General features: G+C 52.6%; 1 protein-coding gene across 1 annotated transcript in view; it reads right to left on the bottom strand.

The window, feature by feature from the left end:
* ATCAY (ATCAY, caytaxin) overlaps positions 1-13335 on the bottom strand; it is a 16266-nt gene extending 2931 nt beyond the window's left edge. Inside the window, exons 1-9 of the mRNA XM_023746817.1 lie at positions 12335-13335; positions 11749-11970; positions 10263-10448; positions 9850-9952; positions 8682-8813; positions 7999-8085; positions 4019-4117; positions 2830-2865; positions 893-964 (exon numbers count right to left, since the gene is read on the bottom strand). Of these exons, the coding sequence (XP_023602585.1) occupies positions 893-964; positions 2830-2865; positions 4019-4117; positions 7999-8085; positions 8682-8813; positions 9850-9952; positions 10263-10448; positions 11749-11970; positions 12335-12527 (1130 nt within the window). The 5' untranslated portion in view covers positions 12528-13335. The remainder of the gene's footprint in view (positions 1-892; positions 965-2829; positions 2866-4018; positions 4118-7998; positions 8086-8681; positions 8814-9849; positions 9953-10262; positions 10449-11748; positions 11971-12334) is intronic.
* Positions 13336-14625: the final 1290 nt, after the last annotated feature.

The following is a 14625-nucleotide window of genomic DNA, read 5'->3' as shown; positions in this document are numbered from 1 at the left end:
TGGATTTTAAACAGAAGGGGGAGGGAGGGAATGGAGTAGCTGCTTAAGGGTCTCCCCTGGGCTAAAGGGGGGGTTCTGGAACTAGGAGAGAGAGGTCCTGAATGCACTAAATGGTGTACTTTATTTTATTAAAATATATTTTCATTGATTTCAGAGAGGAAGAGAGAGGGAGAGATAGAAACATCTATAATGAGAGAGAACCACTGATCAGCTGCCTCCTGCACGCCCCCTACTGGGGATCGAGCCCACAACCCTGGGCATGTGCCCTGACTGGGAATCGAACCGTGACCTTCTGGTTCATAGGTTGACGCTCAACCACTGAGCTACACCGGCCAGGCTACATGGTGTACTTTATAAAATGGTTCATTGGTAATGATATGTGTTAATAAAAAAAAAATAAAAAAAAATAAAATGGTTCATTGGATGTTATGTGAGTTTCACCTCAATTAAAAATAAACGAGTGAGGAAAACCCAGGGGAAGGGAAGGGCCGGAGGCACCCTGTCCCTAGACCTTAAGCCGACAAGTAACATGTTCTGTTTCCATGTTGTCCAGCACAGGAGCCCTGAGCCTGGAAACGTGGCAAGTGAGACCGAGGAGCGAACTTCTAAATTTTATTTACTGTGAATTCGTTTAAATTTCAATAGTGGCCTCTGCAAGTGGCCCCAGAAGGGACAGCTCAGGGTGGAGGGAAGAGTGACCCCAACATGGAGCATCTATGGGGGAGGGGGTAAGCATCACACTGGCTGGTTCATACCCGTGTTTGCTTCTCATCATCCTGGTCGCATCGGGATCATGAAAACACGGTAACGCCGTGACCACTTTTATCGGACGTTCTGGCGGGCCCCGCAGCCCGGTGGGTATCAGCTCACCTGTGGTCCCCTGCGTCCTTACCTGTGCTCCGCAGGCGCTGCCTCCGGCTTCTCTTCCGACCTGGGCAGGACCAGCTCCGGCTGCGGCCTTGCGCTGGGGACACAGAGAGGTGGCAGGGATGACGAGGCGCTGTGGAGGAAGGGGATCTCGGCTCCCACCGGCCTCTCTGACCCGGGCCCACTGTGGCCTGAGAGCAGTTTGAACAGGGCGGTTTTTGCTGCCCCCAGGAAATGCGGGGCCCGGGAGGGTGGTGAGAAGTGGTCACCCAGGGGCTAATGAAGATGAGGCAGCTGTGAGGAAGGGGGGACAGGGGAGGGGGAGAGACCCTGAACCATTCCGTCTGAGCATTGATCTCAGCGTATCCCCCAGAGGCATCTGTGCACGTGTCCCATGGATGCTGGCCCCCCTGTGCTACGGTGCCAGAAGGTGGTGTCCTGCTTGTGTTAGGTCTGTATTCCTGTTCGTGGCTAAAGCTTGGCAGGAGGATTACAACTCAGAGAGAGAGAGAGAGAGAGAGAGAGAGAGAAAGAGAGAGAGAGAGAGGAAGGAAAGGAGGGGAGGGCGGGAGGGAGGAGGAAAGAAAAAGAAAAAGGAAAGAGATATTTCCACTTCATGCCCATTGAGATGCCTACTCTCATAAAAACAAAGCAACAAGTTATGACAAGGATGTGAACTGGAACTCTGTGCCCTGCTGGTGGGAAGGTAAGTGGTGCAGCCACTGTGGGCAGCAGAATGACTCCCCTACGTGAGGTCCCCAGAGGAGTCAGACCCACGGAGACAAAGCAGCTGATGGGGGCCAGGGGCTGGGGGAGAGGTCAGTGTTTATGGGGACAGAGTTTCCGTTTGGGAAGATGAAGTTTGGGAGCTGGACGGTGGTTATGTTTGCACAACAATGTGAATGTACTTAGTGCCACTGAGCGGCACTGGTTAAAAATGGTTAAAATGGTGAATTTTACATTATGTGAGTTTTACTACATGTAAAAATTTTTTTAAAAGAATGACAGGATGAACGAAGAAAGGGAGGGAGGAAGGAAGGAAGGAGGAAGGAAGGAGAGAAGAGCTAGGAGAGGAGTGAGGAAAAATTCCCGAATGGCAAGGGATGGTGAGCCCCGCCCGCCCTCGGCCTCGCGGCCTCCATGCTGCCCTCAGTCGTCATCAAATGCCGCTGTGTCTCATCTGCCAACATCACCCTGCCCTGTCGCCAGGACCCGCTTTCCTCACTGGGTGAGGTGTCCCTCTCTTTTGCCATTTAAAGGAACTTCTGGACCAGGAATCTCTCTTAGTCGCCTCTGTGTCCCTGGATTCTAGCCCAGAGCCAGGCAATGATACACACTTTCCACCTGTTGAAAGCCCCAACTCTCCCACAGACTTGCTGTGTGGCCATGAGCAGGTACCTCGCCCTCTCTGAGCCTCACATACCTGGGCTGTAAGATGCCGTTTGTGTCCTGGGCCTGCCTGGCTTTTGAGGGGCAAGGGATGTGAAAGTATCCAGGCGATGGGCTAAGGGCTCTATACTTGGACGGGACCAGAACCGTCTTGAAGGTCTGTGACATACTGGATCTTATTAATGAGAAATGAGCCAGTAAGGCATTAAGTGGGCACGTCTGGGTCTGTTGCGGTGAGTGTGGGGCTCCTGTTTCCTCTGTAGAGGGAGACCTTGATATCTCTCATCATGATTACCCTGAGCCCACTGCTTTGCAAGGGGCTACACTGCTCCTGATTTTCCACTGTAACCCCCAAGGCCACTGTGAACGTTTTATTTGCCTAATGTCGTTCTGTGACTCAGTAGGGAAATCTGGATTTGAACTCAGGTCCAACTCCAAGTTCTCGAGAGAAGTGCAGGGCCTCTTAGTGTGACATTGGTCCCTGCAGAGCCAAAGCCATCGGCTGCTCCCCACAGGCAGGCCCAGCTCAGCACCAGCCCCCACCCCGCCCGGACAGGGCCACTCTGCACAGACCTTTCTCTCCTGGCCTTGAGCCTTTCCTCTTCATACCTGGAAGAGAGGAGGAGCAGCAGGTCAGACACAGCCCTCCTTCCCCGTCGGCACACCGCCCAGGGAGCTCTGAATGTAAACCAGGGTTCAGGGCAGAAAGTACAGCCGGAGCTGACAGCCTGCTGGCCTTTACATGTTCCCTGCAGCTGCTCTGCAAGCCCCCCAGGGCAGGGAGTATCTGTATTGTTGATGTATTCCAGCATCTGGTGTAGATGCGACTCGGCAGACATCTGGCCTGACCCAGCGATGGAACAGTGCCGTGATAAAACAACACACCCCTCCATTAGGGCAAAGTATTTCCGTAAAGGGCCGGAGAGTAACTATTTTCAGCTTTGCAGGCCAGTCTTGGTTGCGCCAACTCAATTCAGTTGTAGCTTGAAAACAGCCCTAGTCCAGTGGTCGGCAAACCGAGGCTCGTGAGCCACATGCGGCTCTTTGGCCCCTTGAATGTGGCTCTTCCACAAAATATCACGTGCGGGCGCGCACGTACAGTGCAAAGTTGACTTAAAACTTTAAGTAAAGTTTATTAAGTTAATTTTAGGGAACGTTGTGGAGTGAAAGAAGATGTAGTGACGAGGATTGAGAAAGGTATGTTGAGATGGTTTGGACATATAGAGAGGATGAACGAAAGGAGATAGACGAAACAAGTATACAAGACGAGTGTGGATGGGAGAGTTGGAAGGGGTCGACCTCAGTGAACGGACCTCAATCAGATTGAGGACATTTTTAGCAAAGGCCAGCTTAGGAGTACCCTAAGTAAGTTAATAACAATGTACCTACCTATATAGTTTAAGTTTAAAAAATTTGGCTCTCAAAAGAAATTTCAATCCTTGTACTGTTGATATTTGGCTCTGTTGACTAATGAGTTTGCCGACCACTGCCCTAGACCATCTGTTAACAAGTGGGTGTGGCTGTGTGCCGATAAAACTTTATTTATAAAACCAAGCTGCGGGCTGTGGCTTGCTGGCCCGGCCCCGCACTAGGTCCCCAGGCCCACTGTACTTCCTAATTTCACACATGTTTGTTTCACTGATGCCCTCCGTCCTGCTGCTCTCCCGCTCACGTGCGGTTTTGGGCAGCTGAGTGGGAACCTGAGGAGCCGGGGGGCCTTGAGGATGCAGGAGGGGCACTCACAGGGCATGGGGACACTCACTGTAGCACGCAGTCTGGGATCTGCACATGCTCCATGGGGATGAGCTGCTCCAGCTCTTCCAAGCTGTGCACATACTGGATCTTGTTGATGAATTTGACGCTGCCAGGAGGAGGAGACGATGTGGTTACCCAGAGCCAGAAGGAGCGATGGCAGACAGAAGGAGGGTGGCACGCATAACCCAACTCGAGGAGGCCCTAAGCACTACGCTCAAATCTCCCTCCCCACCCAGTGCCAGGCTCCACCCTCTACCCTAGTGGGGTGGACAGAGCAAGGCCTGAGGGCTCCCTGGCAAGAGGAGAGAGGTCCCGGGCCCGATCCCCACTAAGCATTTGTTTAAAGGAAGCAAAGAGGCAAGAGGTTCTAACAGACTAAGTATCCTCTTCATCCACCTAAGAATTGCTCCTCTGCGTTCATTCTCCCAGGGATGCTTTCCTGGCGCTCTGGCCCCTGCTGGGGACAACACCAGTCATCATCGGGGCACGGAAAGGCACACGTGGGGCTGCTGATTCACCCTCCATTCTTTCGGGATGAATGGCTTCTTCCCGTCCAAGCCCGGACTCAGGCTGTCGGGACCAGGCTGTGCTTGGTCACCAGCACGCTGCTTTGAACTCACGGTTATTAAAAAAAAAATTTTTAAAACTTAAATCTAGTCTTGGTGATATGGAAAATACACTTTTTTCCAGGGAAAAGAAAAATTTTTAACAATGAGAAATGTAAGGCCAAGAGAATACAACAGCACAACAAAGAAGAAAACAGCCCCCAGCCGGTGTGGCTCAGTGGCCAGAGCGTCAGCCTGCGGACTGAAGGGTCCCGGGTTGGATTCTGGTCAAGGGCACATGCCAGGGTTGTGGGCTCAATCCCTGGTGGGGGGTGTGCAGGAGGCAGCCATCAATGATTCTCTCTCATCATTGGTGGTTCTATCTCTTTCTCTCCCTTCCTCGCTGAAATCAATAAAAAAAATATTTTTAAAAAGTTTGCTAAATAAAAAAATAATAAATTTAATAATTAAAAATAAACAGAAGAAAATAAGTAATAATAAAAAAGGAAAGTTATGCTCTGGCTGGTTTGGCTCAGTGGATAGAGGACTGAAAGGTCCCAGGTTCGAATTTGATCAAGGGCACATGCCTGGGTTGCGGGCTCGATCTCCAGTAGGGGGCGTGCAGGAGGCAGCCAATCAATGATTCTCTCTCACCATTGATGTTTCTCTCTCTCTCTCCCTCTCCCTTCCTCTCTGAAATCAATAAAAACATGTTTGTTTGTTTTTTTAAAAAAGGAAAGATACAGCGAAACGTCTACAAGAGTGTCAAGAAGATTTATATCTATTTTTAGAGATTAGACAAAAATTCAGCTCAAGCTCTCTGGCATTCAGCGATGAGTTCTGCAGCTCACAGTGCCTACAAGGGACAAATAAAGCAGTTTCTTCGCAGAGGCCAGCGGGAACTGATTGGGAAAGACAGAGTTTTCCCATGGGCAGTCACAAAGCAGCCGTGTGTACTGGAATGAACAACGCCCACTGCTTTCGTGCAGGTCAAATGCATTTTTTTTTTAATTAAAAAAATTATTCTCACCGCACGAGGCCTCCCTCCAGCGGGTGTGACAGAGGTTAAGGGTGAACAGGTAGAGAGCGAGTCTCAGACCCGGCAGGAATCCTGTCCCCACCGGTCTCACCGGGTCGTCCACTCTGTGCCTGAATATCCCGGGCTCCGCAGGCTCAGGGCGGGCTGACTGGATTTGTTAGGAAGGATTTCTTTGTGGTGCTCAGAGCCAACACCTGCTGCTCTGAGTACCGGTCTATAAATACAGGCAAAACTTACGTCATGAGGGTGTGGTCACACCCACCATGCCCATCACTGGAAACAGATACCCCTATCTCTGCTGTGATTTCTGCCTGTGAGCTGAGCTTTCTGACTCATGTTGGGGCGGGAGGAGGGGGGGGGGGCGCTGTCACGAGGGAGAATTCCAGGTCAGTGGCAGCACATCCCCAACCTTCGATTAGCATGGAACACACGGGGGTTTTCTTGGAGATACAATCACAGAACCTCGGGGTTGGACTGCAGGTCAGAATTGGCTTCCATTTTCCTCAGCTTTTCTGTTACAGATTTTTAAAATTGACTTTTAGAGAGAGAGGAAGGAAGAGGGAGAGAGAATCAATGTGAGAGTACAGATTGGCTGCCTCCTGCACGCCCTTCTGGGGATCGAGCCCGAAGCCCAGGCCCTGACCGGGAATCGAGCCTGCAACCTTGTAGTGCCCCAGATCATGTCCAACCAACGGGGCCACACTGGCCAGGGCCACTTTCCTCAGCTTTCAAAAGAAGTGCATTTTCCTCCCCTCTCCCCTCTTCTTTCTTTGAAAGCTCAAAACAAGATCCTCACAATTTGCCATGGGAATAGCAACCAAGAGTGAGGGAATGGTCTGCCTTGGGTGATGGGATATTGAGGCCAGAACGCCATTCTGTTAGGCCGACGTGCGTGTTCACCGTTCTGCCCAGTGGGTTCATCATGAGCACAAAGGATCCATAGTTAGTGCATTATTCGCCTGCTTTCACTATTACGAGTCCTTGAGCACAGAGCGCCTGAAGTCGCCTCCTTGCAAATCCTTCAAGGCAAAGTATGGGCCCGACTCTTTTATTTATTTTTTTTAATTTCAGAGGGGAAGAGGAAGAGAGAGAGAGAGAGAGATAGAAACATCCACGATGAGAGGGAATCATGGATCGGCTGCCTCCTGCACGCCTCACACTGGGGATGGAGCCCACAACCTGGCCTTGTGCCCTGACCAGGAATCGAACCGTGACCTCCTGGTTCCTAGGTCCACGCTCAACCACTGAGCCACGCTGGCTGGGCTGGGCCTGACTCTGAAACGCATCACAGATTCTTAGTTGGGAATGTGGAAATGAAGAAGGATCTTGACTCAGTTCAGTGTTTGGCATGATATTTAAGTTAAATGTACACTCAGTTTGTTTGTGATTAACTAGGGCATGTAAATTTGGGTTTTCCTTGCTCTGTTTTTCCAGGTGCTTCTATATTGTGCAGCAGAGGGCGAACCTAGCAGGCTTTGGAGGACCCAAACCCCTGCACATTGCAAGGAAAGAGCTGGCTCTTGGTACTCGTGGGAGATCACCTGTAAGCTCAGAATTGTCCTGCCTGGTAAGAGTGTCTTAGGTGACCTGGGGCCTCAAAGCCTGCCGTGTAGTCTATGCTAACGGTGTGGTTTAGGGTGGGGGCCTTGAGCCACGTAATGTCAATTTGATCTCTGGAGTCGCTGAAGACCGAGTAGGTTCGGGCACCCGGTGCTCCGTTCCCGTGTGGCTGAGCCCCGGACACCAGGGTGAGCTTCCTAGTTGTCACATGTGCTTGCTGGGAGAATCAGGGCTTTTGGCACAACCGGGAGGGGCTCCCTGGAAGCTCATTTCCGGTTTCTCCTAGACTCCCGTGTGCACCCGTTTCCTTTGCCAATTTTAATCTTCATCTGTTTGCAGTAATAAAGCGGAACCATGGGTATAGCAGCTTCTCTGAGTCCTGTGAGTCCTTTTGGTAAATCATCGATCCCAAGAGGGGGCGTTTCACGTGTTGGTTCATTGAATGATTGGCCAGGAGTAGGTCAGACCCTCTTGGCATCCTAATGGCTCCCCCACAAATTCTGGAGTGAACGGAGCTGGGTTCCCTCCTGGGGAGTGTGGTGGGCTAGTGACCTTGCTGTGTGAGTCTGGGTGAGTTCCTGGACCTTTCTGAGCCTCAGTTTACTCATCCCTGAAATGTACACGATGACACCAGCGTCTCAGGGTTAAATGGTAAGAGGTATCCACCATTCAATATGGGAGAGCTGATTATTATTTCTCTCGCGTTTGTCGCTTAATAACAATACCTGTGATTGAAAAGTTTTTAAATTAATAATACCTATTTAGCATAGAGAAGTTGGGAAATGCAGATTAAAAATAAAAGACACAACCCATGCGGGATCTGGACACAGGTTACAGCCTCACCTGATGAAAGGCCGGGAGATGGCCAGCACAGTGCGGATGAACCAGGACGGGTGGACGATGATTAAGGACTTCAGGTTCTTCCGTAACCTGCGTGGGAAGGCAGAAGCAGCAAGATGGGCTCCTGGGGCAGGCCCTGGGAAGGGAGGGGCTGCCTCCTCCGCCCTCCCTGGGGGCACCACCACGTTACAGGGAGAAGGCAGAGTCTCTGAAAGCTAAGCCCCTTGGCGGAGTTTGCAAGTGGCGGAGCTGTCTCTCTCCTAAATTAGAGTCTGAGCAATTTTCATTGGTCATGCTGAATTGCATCCCCCCTTCTCCCCCCAAATCCATAACTTCTGGGTCCCGAGAAGGGGACACTATTTGGAAAACAGGGTCTTTGCAGATGCAACGATTTCAGGTGAGGTCAGACCAGAGCAGGGTGGGCCTCTAATACATGATGAGTGGCGTCCTTGTGAAAAGAGGAAATTGAAGACACAGACGCACACTCAGGGAGATGCCATGTGGAGATGAAGGTAGAGACTGGGGTGATTCATCTACAAACCAAGGGGCACCAAGGCTTGCCGGCGACCACTAGAAGCTGGGGGAGCACGGAGCAGATGCTCCCTCAGGGCCCCAGAGTCTCCCTCTGGAACCAGCCCTGCTCGGGTCCCCTTGCACCGGAGGCGGGCCCCGCCCCTCCCCCTCACCTTCTATCGATCATCTGGTAGCACTTCTTCAGCCAGCTGATGCCTGGCATCCTCCGCCGGGGGGTGGCACCGTTCAGGTACACGATCATGTAATCCTCTGCCACCAGGAGTTCCAAACTGCTGATGACGTACCTGGTCACAGGGCACGGAGGACAGGGGACCCCGTGAGAGCGATCCTGAGTTAGAAAGCCCCAGGTCCTGGGGCTGGACACCTGTGGCACCTGCTCCCTTTGCCACCCCCGGCCCCAGCTGCGCCAGCCACACTCCAGGGGGTGTGTGTGTGTGGATGTGATTAACACCAGCCCACCCCAAATTTGTGTCCGTGAGTATAATGATCACAGTAGTTACTATTTAATTGAGCACTTACTATGTGCCATGCTTTATACGCATGACTTCACTGATATGCATTATCTCCACTAATTCTGGGAATGGATCTCAATGGCCCCAGATACAGCTGGGGAACAGGCACCCACCGTGGGTAGCTCACGGCACCAGATGTTAGGGACCTGGGGTCCCTCCTGGCTCTATCTCTCTCTGAGGGATTTCAGAAAAATCCTTTCCTCTCTCGTAGCCTCTCCTTTCCCATCTGTAATTGGGAGACTGGGTTCCCTGGTCTCTCAGGCCACTTCCCATGCTGACCTCCCACAGGTACCTCCTCATCCTCCAGCCCAGCTGGCACCCAAGCCCTGCTGTGTAAGAAGGGAATCTTCATAATAACGATAATGAGTGATCATGACTTACAGAGCTCTTACTGTCATCTGCCCGGTGCTTTGTATGTGTTACCTGGCTCCGTCACAACAAAACGCTACCTGTGTGTCCTTGGGCGAGTGACTTACTGTCTGTGTCTCGGACTCTGCCCCTGTCGAATGGGAGGTGCCCACCCCACAGGGTTATGGAGAGGATGGAGTGCGTCATCAGGGACGCAGCTCGCAGCCTCGTGGCTGCCGCGTAGTGAACACTCAATACATGACAGCGACGCTGACGATCATGGTTGCACCGATGAGGCCCAGTGGGTGAGCAGGGAACGCAGATCCGGGTCTGCTGGTGGCCCAGCCCCTGCCTGGTACCAGGCAGAGCCCCCTCCCAACGTGGTTCGCACAGCCTGGTCCAGCCCACTGCCGGGCCCTCAGGAATGTCGGTGGCGGGGGTGCAGCCGGCGGCCACTTACAGGAAGAGGTGCTCCATGAGGTAGTGGTAGTCGGGAGAGCTGCTGTCTGGGAGGAAGCAGGCGGCGAAGACGATGATGGCGCTGAGACCTTCACCATAGTACCCTGGGGAGAGGCCGCCAGTGAGCGCCGGGCAGAGACGGGCAGAGCCCTCGCTGAGCTCTAAGCTCTGAGCCGCCCCAGGCCCCTGACCTGTCCTGCCTTTGGTCGGGGACGCCAGCCATCCTCCTAGGCACCCCCAATGTGCACCCGGCATCCATGGCTCATCCTCATGCAAGTTCCACCCCCACCCACCCAGAGACGAGAGCTTAGCATCCCCGTGGCTCCTGAAGAGGCTGGGGTTCAGACAGGGCCACTGAGGGGGCTCCAGTTGCCCAGCTGGAGTCAGGAGGGGGCCCCAGGGGTGTGGCCTCACCTCCGTGGGTCACCACCCTCATGTAGGGCCGGATCATGTGCAGGTCAATGCGATGCTCTTGTTCTCCGATGATCACTGTCCGCCACAGGCGCCCGTTGGCGGCACTGCCGTCCTCAGCCGTGCTGTCCCCGAACAGATCCGCGCTGGCCCCCGGCATGTTCTTGGCAGCGGCCACGGGCGTGTCATCTGGAAGGGACGCCTGAGTTTGATGTCTCGTCCCAGCCTCTCCCAGCTCCCTCTGCTGCCCATGGCCGCAGAGCCCCCACCTCTCTCCCCAGGCCACAGGCAAAACACTTGTCCTCTACTTCACTCACCAACAGCGTTAGCCTGAGGTGGCTGGGAAAACGAGGGACCTGGTCGTCAGAAAGTCACACCCAAATAACTTTCTTTCGAGCCACGGCACACAGGAATGTGCCCAGGGTGGGTGTCAGGCCGTCAGCCCGGGGAGAGCTCATTTCTGTGAACGGCCTGCTGTGTGACCTGGCACGCCTTCTTTCCCTCTCTGGGCATCGTCCCTGCTCAGCCACTCTTAAAACACCCACCTCGTTCCCACCTCTCGCCCTGCAGGCCTCCTGCCTCAGGAAGTGACTCGGCCCCCACCAACCCCCGGCATCACCACTGGCTCCTTCCTCCCCTTTATATTCCACACCCACCCAGCAGGTTCTGCGGCTCTGATTCCATCCGGCTCTGATTCTATTCCTGTGGCCACCGCCATCGCAGTCTTTCTGACCTGACCTGTGCTTTTGTCTTGAGATGTCAGATCAACTAACATCCCCCCAGCGAGACCTGCCCTGACCACCCTTCCAAAGGAGTCCCCCACACCCAGCTCCCCCAGCTCAAGGGGTCTCACCCTGAGCATTTAGGGTATTTGGGCCTGGATCATTCTCTGGGGGCGGGGGGAGGGCTGTCCTGGGCACTGTGGGGTGTTGAGCAGCACCCCTGGTCTCCACAGATGTCACCAAACATTGCCCAGTGTTCTTTGGGGGACAGAATCGCCCCTCAGGTGAGACCCTGCCCCAGGCCTTCACCTCCCCTAAGGTGCTCACAGCACTGATGACCAGCTGCTTGACCTCAGACTCCTTTCTTTCATTACCTAGTGTCTGTCTCTGACCAGTGTGCGTGCAGGCGGGCACCCTCTCTTCCTGCCGTATTCCCTCCACACCCCACGACACAGGTGAGACCTGCTCCTGAGTAAATGCCCCACAAACACGCGTGGGGTCAGCCGGAGGCACTTTCTTTTGGTCTCCGTCAGCTTTGAGAACCATGTTCCCCCGGAAAAACCCAAGTTTGCAAGAAAAACATGCATGGAGTTGCAGGGGCAGGAGGATCTGGGGTGCCCCGTGAGCCCCAAGTTGGGGAACCTGCCCTACCCGAGCCTGCAGGGATGGAGGAATTGCTCTACCAAGCTGGCCCCGGAAGCCAGTAGGGCTGCTGAGTGCGACCGGGGGCCAGGCAGGTGCCGTGGGCAAACCCCGAGCTCACTCACCTTCCCACTCCAGCTCATTGCCGTTCCCCAGGAACTCCAGCGAGTCCGTCTCATCGGGGGTCTCGATGTCATCCACGTTGATGTCCAGGTCATCGGGGGTGTCCAAGAAGTCGTCCGACAGCAGGGAGCCCTCGCTCTGGTCCAGGGAGATGTTGATCTCCGGGGCCACCAGCGTCTTTCGCTTGCGGTGGGCTCCGTTGAAGTTCAGCGTGTTGGGAGGGGCTGTGGGGAAACAGGAAAACAGGAACAAAACAAAAAACAGGTGCTTTTTCTTTCTTTCTCCTCCTCTCCACTTCCTGACCCGGTGGGAGCTGCACCCCATTGTGTGGTAGGCTCACTCCCTATATTTAGTAAATGAGAAACTGGAAGCACAGAGAGGTTGAGTAACCAGCTCAAGGACACTCAGCAGCACCGCTGTGCCGACTTCGTGACGGTGCCCACATGTCTCCTGCCCACCACAGCTGCTTTCCTTGCAGGCCTCAGAGCAGGACCACCCCCTTTCCTGGCGTGCCACTCAGGAGTCACAGCCGCTGGCATGTCTACAGTCTCGGGCAGAGCACCCCTTCCTGCACGGGTGGAAACTCACAGGACGTGTCTTCTGCTGGGCTGCCAAGCGCGTCCATCCCCGTCTCTTCCCGGAGTGGCCTGGGAACCCAGCCAGGAGGGGCATCGATCACCAGGCACCGAAAATCCAGCAACCGGAGCAGGGAGTGCAGACAACAACAACAACAACACCCGTTTAGCTCTGGGAAGCGTTGGCACAAAACACATCTGTGCATTAGCACAGAAAATCAGAGCGCCCGGTGCCGGAGGGCTCCCTGCAGAGAACAGAATGGATATTGTCTTTCCATTAGGGAAAGCCAAAGCTGAGAGAGAGGGAGGGTCTCGTCCGGGGTCACACGGTTTTACACGCTCTGGGATATAAGCCACACTCTTCATGGGGTGGCTGCAGAGCTTAGATGCAGCAAGAAGTTTTCCAACGGACATGGCAGTCAACCGGAAGCGCTCTCCATGGCCAACGCTGGGGCAGTTATTCGGATTGTAAGCCAAAGAGTAAAATAAAGTGTCCATGAGACCATATGGGTCTAAAGAAATGACTGGTTAAATAAATATAGGGGAGGAGACAACTTATCTGCACAGAAAAATTCCAAATAATGTATGTAGATACTCTGCCCTCAGGAGATGGAGAATAGCTCCCTGCGCTTTACTGTGGGCTGGACAGAGTGAGTTCTTTCCCAAGAGGACAGCATGAGAAGGGCACAGAGGGACTTTGCAGTGGAGAAACCTGACCCACACCCTCAGGCAGGGGCTCAGCTCAACGTCAACAGTGGTAAGACTTGCTGACATGTGACCCTGGTTATGAGGGGACGAAAGGGCCCTTCACTGTGGGGTCTTCCTCTCAGAACCCATCACCCTGGTCTAGTCATGAGAAAAACACCAGACAAACCCCCAATTTAGGTATATTTTACAAAATCCCTGACCCGTCCTCCTCAAAACCTGTCAAAGTCACCCCAAACCAGGAAAGTCTGAGAAAATGTCACAGCCCAGAGGGGCCTATGGAGATGTGAGGACTGAATGTTACCTGGGATCCTGATGGGCTTCTGGGCAGAGAAAGGATATTAGGAGAAAAGGACTATGGATCTGAATAAACTGTGGACTTAAGTCATGAATCATGTATCAACGCTGGTCCATTCATTGTAACAAAAGTACCAGCCTGATTTAAATTGTTAATCATAGGAGGAGCTGGGTGTGGGGTATATGGAACCCTTCTGTACTACTGGTGCAACTTTTCTGGAAATAGAAAACTTCTAAAAGGTATTTATGCCGTTTTATTGACTAGCCTTCCGATGCTGTACTGTACATCCCTATGACTATTTGTAAGTACCAGTATGTACTTCTCAATACCTTCCCCCTTTTCACCCAGCCCCCCACCCAATCCCCCTCTGGCACCCATCAGTCTGTTCTCTGTATCTATGAGTCTGTTTCTGTTTTATTTATTCCTTTATATTGTTCATTAGATTCCACATACAAGTGAAATCGCATGGTATCTGTCTTTTTCTGACGGACTTCTTTCACTTGGCGTCATATCCTCTAGGTCCATCCATGCTGTCACAAATGATAAGATTTCATTCTTTCTTATGGCCAAGTAATATTCCATTATAGACACATGTACCACTACTTTTTTATCTGCTTGTCTGTTAATGGCCCCTTAAATTGCTTCCATACCTTGGCTACTGTAAATAATGCTGTAACGAACATAGGAGTGCATATATTCTTTCCAATTCCTGTTTTGGGTTTCTTCAGATACAGACCCAGAAGTGGAATCGCTGGGCCACCAGGCAGTTCTACTTTTAGTTTATTGAGGGCCCTCCATTCTGTTTCCCATAGTGGCTGCACCAATATGCATTCTCACCAACAGTGCACAGGGGTTCCCTTTTCTCCCCGTCCTTGCCAAGACTTGTTGTTTGCTGTTTTATTGGTGATAGCCATTCTGACAGGTGTGAGGTGATACTTCATTGTGATTTTAATTTGCATTTCGCTGATTAGTGATGTTGAGCATCTTTTCGTTTGTCTATTGGCCATCTGTATGTCCTTTTTGGAGACGTGTCAATTCAGGTCCCTTACCTATTTTTTAATGAGGTTGTTTGTTTTTTGGTGTTGAGCTGTATGAAGGTTTTTTTAAAAATAAATTTTGGGCCAAACCGGTTTGGCTCAGTGGATAGAGCGTCGGCCTGCGGACTCAGGGGTCCCAGGTTCGATTCCGGTCAAGGGCATGTACCTTGGTTGCAGGCACATCCCCACTGGGGCGTGCAGGAGGCAGCTGATTGATCTCTCTCGATCAATGTTTCTGGCTCTCTATCCCTCTCCCTTCTTCTC

Source organism: Myotis lucifugus, unplaced genomic scaffold, assembly GCF_000147115.1.
Source record: "Myotis lucifugus unplaced genomic scaffold, Myoluc2.0 scaffold_734, whole genome shotgun sequence".
NCBI lineage: Eukaryota > Metazoa > Chordata > Mammalia > Chiroptera > Vespertilionidae > Myotis > Myotis lucifugus.
The sequence above is the reverse complement of the archived record's forward strand: the minus strand, read 5'-3'. Positions and strand labels throughout refer to the sequence as shown.